Source organism: Leuciscus leuciscus (assembly GCF_965113295.1).
Source record: "Leuciscus leuciscus genome assembly, chromosome: 5".
NCBI classification, from domain to species: Eukaryota; Metazoa; Chordata; class Actinopteri; order Cypriniformes; family Leuciscidae; genus Leuciscus; species Leuciscus leuciscus.
The window spans coordinates 27,360,858-27,373,485 of NC_138729.1; the positions used below are offsets into that span (position 1 = coordinate 27,360,858).

At 35.0% G+C, this 12,628-nt stretch overlaps 1 protein-coding gene and 1 long non-coding RNA gene across 3 annotated transcripts in view; one reads left to right on the forward strand and one right to left on the reverse strand.

Moving 5' to 3' along the window:
• Positions 1-727: 727 nt before the first annotated feature.
• Positions 728-12,628, reverse strand: part of LOC309498223 (uncharacterized protein) — a 17,560-nt gene continuing 5,659 nt past the window's right edge. Inside the window, exons 4-10 of one of the 2 annotated variants that reach the window (XM_082168797.1) lie at positions 9,532-9,639; positions 9,344-9,388; positions 7,575-7,619; positions 2,826-2,912; positions 2,633-2,677; positions 1,406-1,475; positions 728-1,317 (exon numbers count right to left, since the gene is read on the reverse strand). In XM_082168797.1, coding sequence (XP_082024923.1) covers positions 1,458-1,475; positions 2,633-2,677; positions 2,826-2,912; positions 7,575-7,619; positions 9,344-9,388; positions 9,532-9,639 — 348 coding nt within the window. In that variant the 3' untranslated portion in view covers positions 728-1,317; positions 1,406-1,457. The remainder of the gene's footprint in view (positions 1,318-1,405; positions 1,476-2,632; positions 2,678-2,825; positions 2,913-7,574; positions 7,620-9,343; positions 9,389-9,531; positions 9,640-12,628) is intronic. The other variant, XM_082168798.1, reaches the window with a different exon arrangement.
• The window catches only part of LOC309498235, a 10,087-nt gene continuing 377 nt past the window's right edge, over positions 2,919-12,628 (forward strand). The window contains exons 1-2 of the long non-coding RNA XR_014205886.1: positions 2,919-3,319; positions 12,452-12,628. The exon at positions 12,452-12,628 is cut by the window's right edge and continues 377 nt beyond it. This is a non-coding gene — a long non-coding RNA (uncharacterized lncRNA). The remainder of the gene's footprint in view (positions 3,320-12,451) is intronic.

Sequence of the window (12,628 nt, forward strand, 5' to 3'; positions counted from 1 at the left end):
CGTGTATGTTTCAATGCTTAAACTTCGTCTGGATGTTTCAATGCTCAAACTTCATCTACCAAATCCAACAAATGTTATTATACGACTGCAAAAACAATGGAAAATGACATATTTGAATGATAATAATAAAATTATGAATAAATGATAAATCAAATGAAAACTACATAAATGAATAATGATTGTAAATTATTATAAAATGATATTATATAAAAAACAGAAAATAAAACACAACACAGTTGTATGGATTCTCTCTTTAACACACACACACGTTGCTATTTAAAATCCTTAGATCCTTCATATTTGTATAATTTTAATATTTTATAGCGGTGTAGATATTTAAATCATGTGACGATGGCTAAGAATCTGTTGAAGGGCATGTCCACAAGATATAGCCATATTTAAATAAAATATATATACCCATTTGTACAAACATCAGCAAAGACACAGTAGTAGGCAAACAAAAAACAAGTGTTTATGTAGTGCAGAAATACATGGTTGCGTTTATATCAAGTTATAAGGCCTTTAGACATTTATACAAAAATATGTCTTCTGATGTCAACGTGCATTCAAAATAAACCATCTGGATGATAGATTCATGCATAGCCCTGTGATGGACTGGCCGTCTGTCCATTGTGTTTCCCTGCCTACAGCCCTAAAGAGGCCTACACAAGCCTAACCCAATCCCTAATAGTTTTTGAGACAAAAGACAATAAATGAGACCAACACATTCACAATCAAGATTTGCTTTATTGCATTAATTACATATGTATGTCAATGAATGATACTACAAGGATCACTAAGACATTAAGCCCTTAAAAACACTTATAGATATGTTGATGCCTCTTAAAAGTAAAGTGGAAGTATAAGTCAGCTGTAATTTAATCGTCCCACTGAACTTATAGGCCCGGTTTAACAGACAGGGCTTAAATTAAGTTTAAGTTTAGGCCTTAGTTCAGTTACAGAACATTTTAGTAGCTTTTATTAACATGACTTAGAAAAACAAAACAAAAACATTACTGTGTACATCTTAAGATAAAACAATGGAACTGACATATTTTAAGATATGTGAGTGCAAGTATATTCAGTTACGGCAGCTCAAGACATTTTAGTCGGGGACAAGGCTTAAGTCTCAGTATTTATGTTCAGACATGCTATTAATCACAACAATTATGTATTTGCATGCATTAGAACTTAACCAAACACATTTTAGAGCTTAATATAGTTTAATGTCAGTTGATAATTATTATCCAGTTACTAATTTATTTTATTGGATTATTCACTTAATTTTTTTCGTGTTCCGTGTCATCTTCGCAATATCTGTGTGAAAAAAATACAGAATTTGAATTCAGTTATTTGCTATGGAAAAGAGCACCAGCTTACCCAAATAATCTCGTTTGATACTCACCAGCCCTCAGTTTTTCATTCTTACTTTTTTCGCATTTTTTTCTCCATCAGGATCACTCAGTCTGTCTTTTCTGACAAAACAGTTTTAAAGAGGTTTTATTGTTTATATGTAAACAATAATGTGAACACAACAAGTCTATAATGAAATAGTTATAGGGATAGTTAATCTCAAATGAAAATTCAATCATCATTTAATCATACCCATGCTGTGAAAGGAACTGGGGCTATCAAGATATAATATGAGCAAAAAATACAATAAAAGTAGTCCATATGACTTTAATCTTCTAAAGTCACGAGTAAGTAATACAAACCCAATTTGACTACGACTGTAGCTGCAATGGCCTTAGTCAAAGGACCAATAATGATAGGATTCACCATGTGTGTCCTTAAAGGGCCCCTATTATGGATTTTTGAAAATGACCTTTCATGTAGTGTGTAACATAGCTCTGAGTGAATGAAAACATCCTGCAAAGTTTTAAATCTGAAAGTGCCTCATATATAAAGTTATTGTCTTTCAAAATTAAGAGTCGACTCTGAGTCAATTAAATGAATTGTTTTTCAAACAAGTCATAAGCCGTTTCGTTGTGACGTCAAAACGAAACATTAGCATATTGCCCGCCCACATATTGCACGCAGACACCAAGGAAAACTTGAACCTCAAACCGGCAGTTGATTCCTGTGGATACTGGAGAGCATCATGTCGAGAAAACGCAGCGCTCTACAATGTGAAGGTAAAGCCAGTTTTTTCTCACTGCCCAAGGACGAGCATGTGAAGAATCAGTGGTTAAAGTTCACTTTACCATGATATCACAGCAGTATAATCCTAAACTTTTGCTGTGTTCCCTTTATTTCACTGGCGACTGCTTCTCAAATCTCGGAGTTCAATGCCGGATTCGCAGACCGCTTGCTCTTGAAAGATAGTGTTCAAAATACTTAGTTTTGAGTTGTATGTTGTGTAGGTCTCCTGCTAACTGGCTAACTCACGTTATCACTGTCTATACTAAAATACATCTGCTAATCAGTTTGTGGGCCACTATCAGGGGCGGAGTGGGACCAAAACATTTGTAACTTTAGGGGATGCATCTGAAATGATCACTTTATATTTCATCAATATTTTCATTTTTTCCCCCAACATTTTTATTATTACAGTCCAGGAAGTTCTTAAAAGCTCAACATTCATAGTGGAGAAATATATATATAGCATGCAGTGAATTGTACTTATACTTACTCTAAATTTTCCTCTGAAACAATTCCATATGGCATCAACAACACTCTGTAACAAACAAATTCAGACTTATACTGTATGCTTATGTATACTAGTTTCATTTTGAACAATATGGATCAGTGAAATGTACATATTTTATTTTATTTTATTTTATTTTGTTTCCAACAAATAGTATACTGTAATCAGAGTTTCTCACCATCACATATAGGCCTATGCAATATAAACATTTCACCATTAAATTGGTAATCCATTGCAAAATTGACAGAAGTGCACCTGATTGATCCTGAAGAGAAAACAGCAAATATATTATTAGAGTAAAATATTTTCAGCTTTTAGAATTTACAATTTAGCAATTAGAATAAGACAAAATAAAAATATTCTTCATAGCACAACATTGTCTAATTTTGACTGGTCCACATTTAACCCAAGGTGTCAAATAAATCTCTACAAACACAATTTTTTTTAATTGTAAACTTTAAAAGCACCATCACTTTAAATTTGGCATGCATATATAATACCTGAGTGCTCTACCATGTAAAAATCTTTCAAAACAAACAAGTAGGGCAGCGGGCTGTAGTAGCCTACTCGAGTCCGGTCTTGGACTCGAGACCGTTTTTCTATGGTCTCGGACTCGCTGGTATTCGGACTCGGACTTGTCTCGGCCACTGGTCTTGCCAAATATGGCTTTTGGTCTCGACAGTCTGGCGCGCGGCGACACTTTGATAGCACAGCTTAGCCTAGTTCATTCATTAGGAACCAAACAGAGATGAAGCTAGAAGCGACCAAACACCTCCACGTTTTCCCTATTTAAATACAGTTACACGAGTAGTTACATGACCAAGTATGGTGACACAAAATAAAATGTGGCGCTTTTCTAAGCGGGTAAAAAGGATAACCATAATGTATGGCGGAATAGCACTTGAAGTTGGGAGCACTTTCGACTCTGCGTAGTAAAAAGTCACTCCTGAAAAATCCTCTCTCCCTCTCACTTCTGTCATTAGAACCAACGTGACTTTTTACTGCGCAGAGTCGAAATGCTCCCGAGTCCCAAGTGCTATTCCGCCATACATTATAGTTATCCTTTTTACCCGCTTAGAAAAGTGCCACGTTTTATTTTGTGTCACCATACTTGGTCGTGTAACTACTCGTGTAACTGTATTTAAATAGGGAAAACGTGGAGGTGTTTGGTCGCTTCTAACTTCATCTCTGTTTGGTTCCTAATGAATGAACTGGGCTAAGCTAAGTACTATCAAAGTGTTGTCGCGCGCCAGAGCGATTGAGTGCACGCACCGAGACGAGAGAGGTATGTATCAACTCGTCTTAGTTAAGGGAATAACATAGTTTATTATGAAAAAACTGTGGAGTATCCCTTTATGATATGTGAGTGCAAGTACTTTCACTTATGGCAGCTTAAGGCATTTTAGTCGGGGACAAGGCTTAAGTCTTGCAGTGGCGCCTCCAGAAATTTTTCATAGGGGTGGCCAGATGGGGCCACTTAAAATCTTGGGGTGGCACACCAAAACTATAAACCATCATTTCAGAATTTGTTTCTACTGTTGTAGTAAACCGGCCTGTAGTAAACTTTTAGAAAGACTTAAGGAAACTCCTACTGATATACTATATGATGGTTTATTGTGTTATATTTAATGTTACCAATGATATAATGTGCATAGACTAATAACAGTACAGTTAACATTGAGTTGCACAACAATTCTGTTGTATTTTGCAATTATATTTGGCATAAGGTGTACATTTATGGCAAACAAAACAGTTACTGGGGAAAAGCAGATACAAATATATTATATTTATATATTAATGTCAAGAATTTAGAAGTGTATTTATATAGCCTACACTACAAAGAATTCAATTATGCTTATTTTAAATGTATTGAGCAGGCTAGGTATAAAAAATATAGGCTTTTAATATCTTTCAGTGCGCAAAACCATGATAATATGAAACGCTTCAAAACAGAGCGCACAAATCGCGGGTGCAGAATGATGTGCTCAAAGCAACATGGAGTCACAGTGTGCAGCGCTGCGCTGCACCATAGATATCATATAAAGGCTAGATGTCTTAAGGCGGAGTCACTTCCGGCATCACCGGCGGCCATCTTAGGACAGGGCTCTGTGAATTAAGGTGAGTGAGCAGCACGCACACAAATCCTCTTATCTCGCTGAAATCTGGACGGATTTACAAACGGTTTGGTTTCTTACAAACGTTATTAACGTGGCTATAATTCTGAATGCTTAAACATTTTGAACATAATTATTCATATGTATGCAGTATAATAGCTACATCTCTGACGTTTATAACAAACCAAACCGTTTGAAAATCGGTAGAAAATTGAGCAAGTTATGGTTATTTAAAAGTACATGCACCATGTTATGAGTGAGCGAGCACCCTGTCTTAAGATGGCCGCCGTGTGCGGATGTCGAGCTCCATTGGCCAGCAGCGCGGACGAGACATCTAGCCTTTATATGATATCTATGCGCTGCACAACATGCGCATTTAAAAGATCACGGCACAAAGCGAAGAAATGTCGAGCGCACAAATCCTAGTGTATATCTGTCCAACAGTTTATTGATCATTTGTTTCACAGTTTTAAATTCCAGTTATTGTGCGTTTGATGCCGATTCATAGTCCTTGTGATGTGTGTGATCTAACAAGCACACGGTAGTGAGTCGTTTAAAAACAGCAACAAAGTCCAACAAAATAAAGTCATTTTATGCAAAGCCACAGCCTTTTATCTACAGATAATGTATTAAAATGTGAATATATCATATTGGAGAGAGTTTTACCGTGCATCCAACCGGAAGAGGCGCGCGCGCTGTTTGAATACTGAATGGAGAATGATTGACAGCCACAGAGGAGGGAAAACGAGTTTCCGTAAACTTTAATGATGTAAATAGACTTCTGTCCGTCACATTAAGCTATGGAATGACTTCAGATGACTTTGTCACCCAAACTGACGCGGTAGTCTTCTTCGTCTTCTTTCTTAACTTCTTTTGAAATTGTTGACCGACGGGCACGCGCTGAGCTGCTGCTGTCTGAGCGCACATTAGTCTTGTCTGTGAAACTGGGGGCTAAAGTCTCAGTATTTATGTTCAGACATGCTATTAATCACAACAATTATGTATTTGCATGCATTAGAACTTAACCAAACACATTTTAGAGCTTAATATAGTTTAATGTCAGTTGATCATTATTATCCAGTTACTAATTTATTTTATTGGATTATTCACTTCATTTTTTGTGTGTTCCATGTCATCTTCGCAACATCTGTGTGAAAAAAATAGAGTAGCTGCTACAGGAGGGATTGATTCATTTGACGAGACCTTTGAGAATCATTGAAAAATATGGTGATGTTCAAATGTATATTATGAGGAAATTAATCAGTTGTTTGACCTTTGATGCATGTAAACCTGTTGTATGAGACTCCAAAACAACATTAGGAAACTTTAAAATAGCATAATAGGGGCACTTTAAAGATTTAGTTTGCCACTTTGTAACTTTAGGGGATGCATCTGAAATGATCACTTTATATTTCATCAATTTTTTCATTTTTTCCCCCAACATTTTTATTATTACAGTCCAGGAAGTTCTTAAAAGCTCAACATTCATAGTGGAGAAATATATATATATAGCATGCAGTGAATTGTACTCAGGGCCGGAGTGGGACTCATTTTCAGCCCTGGAGTTTCATGCCTTAGACCGGCCCACTTAGTTCCCGACTGACTATTAAATTAATGTAATTAAACCCTCAGTATATAAGGCCCAATCTTCCAAGGGCTATCTGGCCCTTCCCCCTACCCCTCCAACCAAAAGAGAATCGAGACAACCCTACCCCTTCACGGGAACGCGCAAAACGGAGGGGTCAAGGGCCAAGGGGTGAATTGGGATTGAGCCTAAGTCTGCAATAGTGCTCTGTTCTGTACAGCCTTGTAATTCATTGTATTTTTCAAAAATATAATTTTCTATTCTGTGCAATATCAGTACACAGGGTTTTATAATACAGAGGTCCCAAAAGTGATATCGGGGGCATATTATTTTTCCACAGTCATTGGCAAAGAACATCTGTGTTAAATAGGAATCCATTGTAATAAAGTTATTCTCATTATTATGCAATAGGCTATTGCTCTACCTGCTCTCCTCTCTCATCTCCATCTCCTTCTTCTTCTCAGTTTCTTTATCTTTACCTGTAAATCTCCCCTTCCTGAAGCTGAGCTTAGATTGATACAGTCTTTGCAAAGTGATTATTTATGTCGGTCGTTTAAAATTTCTATCGTAAAACAGCTGTTTAGTTTAGCAACGTGCACCTTATCTCGTGAAGCGTCACGTTGGGATTCTCGCACGGCCGCGGCTCGCGCTTCTGTGAACATAAATCCCGCTTGCTTTGATCGGTCATATCAAACATTTTGCCATTTCTGACGAGCGGTGTTTGAGTGCTGAAGCAGCTCAGATGATGAGGTCGGTTATCGTCGCGATATGCGAATCATTGATTGCAGCACCAAATTAGAGTTAATATTAGGCAATTATTTCACAATGTTCATTATAGGCCACACTCAGGAAAAATTACCTCAATGGTCGGTACAGCCCTGACTCGTAGGCTATTTGGCCGCTTTTCTAGAGATGTTTTATTATTCTGGCCTTTTCAGCGCCGCCTTTGCGCCTAGGCTATTATTATCCATGTTTTGTATCTCTTATTTTTTGTTCGCACATCTCTAACAAAGTGACTTTATTTATTTTTTGTGGGGCTGCGAGAAAATAATTATTAAAAAAATTGTGGGGCTGCGCTATGACTGGAGCCTATAGGGAAAGCATTCAACCATTCAACCCAGTGCCATGACAACACCGGCCCTCCTGGCCAATAAAACAAACCGGCCCACCGGGAATTCTCCCGGTGCTCCCGATTAGCCAATCCGGGCCTGATTGTACTTATACTTACTCTAAATTTTCCTCTGAAACAATTCCATATGGCATCAACAACACTCTGTAACAAACAAATTCAGACTTATACTGTATGCTTATGTATACTAGTTTCATTTTGAACAATATGGATCAGTGAAATGTACATATTTTATTTTATTTTATTTTGTTTCCAACAAATAGTATACTGTAATCAGAGTTTCTCACCTTCACATTGGCATATATGCAATAGAATTTACAATTTAGCAATTAGAATAAGACAAAATAAAAATATTCTTCATAGCACAACATTGTCTAATTTTGACTGGTCCACATTTAACCCAAGGTGTCAAATAAATCTCTACAAACACAATTTTTTTTTAATTGTAAACTTTAAAAGCACCATCACTTTAAATTTGGCATGCATATTAATACCTGAGTGCTCTACCATGTAAAAATAATAGGGGCACTTTAACCCCTTAGCTGTCACCCCCCCTTTTGAGAATGTACATTAAAATGCACTATTCAAGCTTAAATGGTTGTAATTCAAGAATGCTTTGGAGTATAGACCTAAGTTTGGTCTTGTTTTAAAGGGGAAAAATAGCAGATTATTGCTGAAGTGAAAGCACTTCAAAAAATTAAAGTATGAAAAAGTTATGGAAGTTTAAATTTACATTAAATCAAATATGATTTATTTAATATTTTTCTTTTATATAAAATATATATTTTACAAAATATGTTTTACAAAAAAATTACTATAAAATGAAAGCCATATATCTAACCAAGTTGTGTTCCAAATTTGAAGTTGATATCACAAAAATTGAAGTTCCCATGAGATTTTGTTTAGGCGTATTACCAAAAATAGCCACCGGGTGTCATTGAATTCCATTGAATTGAACTGTATGCATTCTAACATAACAAATTAATAAATTTCTGTCCAAATATCACTTCTTTCACTAAATATGGAACCTTGAGACTCAGACCTTTCTGACAATATGTGTTTTGTCAAGATTAGAACATATTTTTATCATAAATTATGAAACATAATTATGCCCAAAAGGGGAGGAGCCTGATAAAATCATTTAGAGTACCGTTTCTATGGTAACACAATGTCCAATTTCAAAACAGTTTTCACAGGATGAATTCTGAGATCGTAAGCTTTCAAATGATACCTAATTTATGATAACTACTAAAATATGTAATGTAATAAAAAAAGGCGATAAAAAATATAATATAATATTTTAGAGGATAATATATATGTTATACTTTTTAGAAGATAATATTATTTTATATTTTTTTATTGACAAATACTAGATTAAATGTTTTATTATGAACTTTTAGCATGAAAACCAAAGTTTCAATTATTAAAAGTGTGTGCATCGACTTTTTGTGACAAACGCCAGAAACGCCTGTTATGATGTAGATTTTTTGAGGTGCACTCTTGTCATAAATTCATCTATTACTGTTCCTGCATAAATTGTAACAAAAAACAATGCTGAAATATCTATTAAGGAGTCTTAGACCTTTCCAACAATATATAGTTTGTCATGATTAAATTAGGATTTAATTGTAATATAGTGACGTAAACTTAGGCGTCCCGTATACGGGACGGTGACAGTTAAGAGGTTAAAGATTTAGTTTGCCACTTTGTAACTTTAGGGGATGCATCTGAAATGATCACTTTATATTTCATCAATTTTTTCCCCCAACATTTTTATTATTACAGTCCAGGAAGTTCTTAAAAGCTCAACATTCATAGTGGAGAAATATATATATATATAGCATGCAGTGAATTGTACTTATACTTACTCTAAATATTCCTCTGAAACAATTCCATATGGCAACAACAACACTCTGTAACAAACAAATTCAGACTTATACTGTATGCTTATATGTAGTTTCATTTTGAACAATATGGATCAGTGAAATGTACATTTTATTTTATTTTATTTTATTTTGTTTCCAACAAATAGTATACTGTAATCAGAGTTTCTCACCTTCACCTTCACCATCACATATAGGCCTATGCAATATAAACATTTCACCATTAAATTGGTAATCCATCGCAACCTTTGCGAAATTGACAGAAGTGCACCTGATTGATCCTGAAGAGAAAACAGCAAATATATTATTAGAGTAAAATATTTTCAGCTTTTAGAATTTACAATTTAGCAATTAGAATAAGACAAAATAAAAATATTCTTCATAGCACAACATTGTCTAATTTTGACTGGTCCAGACACCCCTCGCTGCAGACTGTAGCGCGGTTACGTCACGTATTCACGTCACGTATGTACGTCACGTATGTGTTACCACGCATGCGCGAAGTCTGTTTATAATACACATGTGCGCACGCGCAGTTTTTTTCAATCACTTCTGGCGATGGATTCGATGGCAGTAAGTCAATAACATAGCCAATAAGCAATTATGCTTTTAGACATTGTTACAAAAAGTAAGTTGTACTTTTTGCTCTTTGCACTTGGAAACAGAACCCACATTTTCTGGCATTGTAGTCATGTGAAAAAATGGTATGAGGTGTTTAAATGTTTATTAAGGAACATGTATTCTTTAATTTGGTTTTGCATTTTGAAAATGTAATTTTTGGATATTTAAAGTATGATAACAGAGTGATTAAGGAGGCTTTGGTATATACATGCATTTTACATAGATATATATATTTTATATTTGTGTTTTCTTTGCTACCCTGGCTCTAAAATGTATGTAAAATGTTTTGTTGTTTAAAGCTATAAAAAAAATAATTTTAATTGTAAGAGATGCCATAGAGCGATGCCATAAAAATGTTTTATGATAGGCCTATATGTTAGCATTCAAGATGACAGTGTTTCAGCAAATCTTAAAATATGTAAAAGTCTTCGCCTTTAAACAAATTAAGGCTTGAAAGATGTCTTCAAATAGAGCAGAAAGACTTAAATGAATGAAGTAATGTAGTTGATTGTTGCATGCATTGCAAAAGAAATGTTGTTCCTCAGTATCAGATCGTACTGTAAAAGTTACATTCCTGAATGTATTGTATGTACTGTAAGTTATGTTAAATACATTTGTGGTAAAATAATTAAAAAGTAATGGAGTTAAACATTGTATTTTGCTTTCACTGACATGCAAGATTTTCAGGGATGTTGACAGCAAGGCCAAATTCAGAGAAGAGGCCCACTTTGTATGGCTGGACAGTAAGTTCTTTAAATCTAAGTTGTGAGTACTGTAAAAGGTACTTGAGAAAGCCTGTCTTTCCGTCCATCTATTTATATCTGTCTGTCTGTGCAATCTGTCTGTTCTTCCTATCTATCTATCTATCTATCTATCTATCTATCTATCTATCTATCTATCTATCTATCTATCTATCTATCTATCTATCTCTTTTCAATGATGGAGGGGAATTTCAAGCTGAGTAGATTTGAAGTGTGTGTCTGTCTGTTGATGTACAGATATGTATGTGATTATCTGTATGTGTACATATTTCTTTTATACCATTATCATCTTTGTTTTGAAATAACATTTATCAGTGTTATTAGTTTGTTTTTTTGCGTTGGCATGCATAAAATGGGATACAGAGATTAACAATGTACTGTATGTAGTTGGTTTAACTTCATTCAAACTACTTTATTGGAGTAAATGTTTTATAATAGTCTATAATGCACAAAAATAAACAATTATTAACTATTACAGAGGAATGATTAAAATAAGAAATATATAAGGTGCCATTAATGTTTACAGTAATTTTGTAATTTACACAGTGAAGTGCAACAGAATGTGAAAAATACTACACAGATATTACACAATATATACTCTGAAATTCCTTATAAGTTTACCTTAGATCAGGCATAGTTAAAACTATGTACTCCTTTTTGCTGCTTTCATTATTACTTTAGAGTTTTTTTAATACATTAACATTTAAAAAAAATATTATGTCAAATGTTTTTTTTTTTTATATTGAAAACATTATATAAACAGTCACAATGTAAAACAAATAAACAAAAAGAAAGACGGGTATAACTAATCAGAAAAAAAAGTACATATCAAAGGAAAATAATAAAAGATTTACATATTTCAATTGTTTTTAAAGCCTTCTTGTTTCACGAGTCAGAGATTGTCCCAAAGTAATGTTGTACTTCAGTAATCAAAACATAGAAAAGTGGTTTCTGACCTGAAAATTTACATTTATGTATATAAAATTTTGTTAACAAAAAAAGAAGATTAATTAAGAATATTTCGTTTTTGTGTAATTGCTAATTTTTCCAATTAACAATTCCAAACAAAACATTTTCCTAAAGTAGAGAAAAATCCTTATCAATATTATCAATAACAAAACGGGAAAAGTCTTTCCACAACAATTTAGAATAATGGCAAAGCCAAAACAAATGGACTATAGTCTCTGGGTGCTGTCCACAAAAAGAACAGTTTGCATTAACATCTATTCTTTAAGAAAGTATTAACGGGATATACGCGCATATTATGTCAAATTTGCGCATGCGTTTTAAAGACGCGTGACGTCACCGCGTAACGCGCATGCGCGGTCACCGCGATATGGCGCATGCGTGGTAACACATAGGTGTGACGTACATACGTGACGTCGATACGTGACGTCACCGCGCTACAGTCCGCAGCGAGGAGTACTTGACATTTAACCCAAGGTGTCAAATAAATCTCTACAAACACAAAATTTTTTAATTGTAAACTTTAAAAGCACCATCACTTTAAATTTGGCATGCATATTAATACCTGAGTGCTCTACCATGTAAAAATCTTTCAAAACAAACAAGTAGGGCAGCGGGCTGTAGTAGCCTACTCGAGTCTGGTCTTGGACTCGAGACCGTTTTTCTATGGTCTCGGACTCGCTGGTATTCGGACTCGGACTTGTCTCGGCCACTGGTCTTGCCAAATATGGCTTTTGGTCTCGAGCTCTCGACTGAGTCCAGGTGTCTTTATTATGTTCCCAGTAAGCACACATACGTCGCCGCGATATTAAAACAAAATATTATTGGAGGGAAAGTGAAACACTGCAGGCCACCTAATAACTAGCGATGGGCATTTCGGCTCTTTTTCGTGAGCCGGCTCGTTTGACTCAGCTCACTGAAA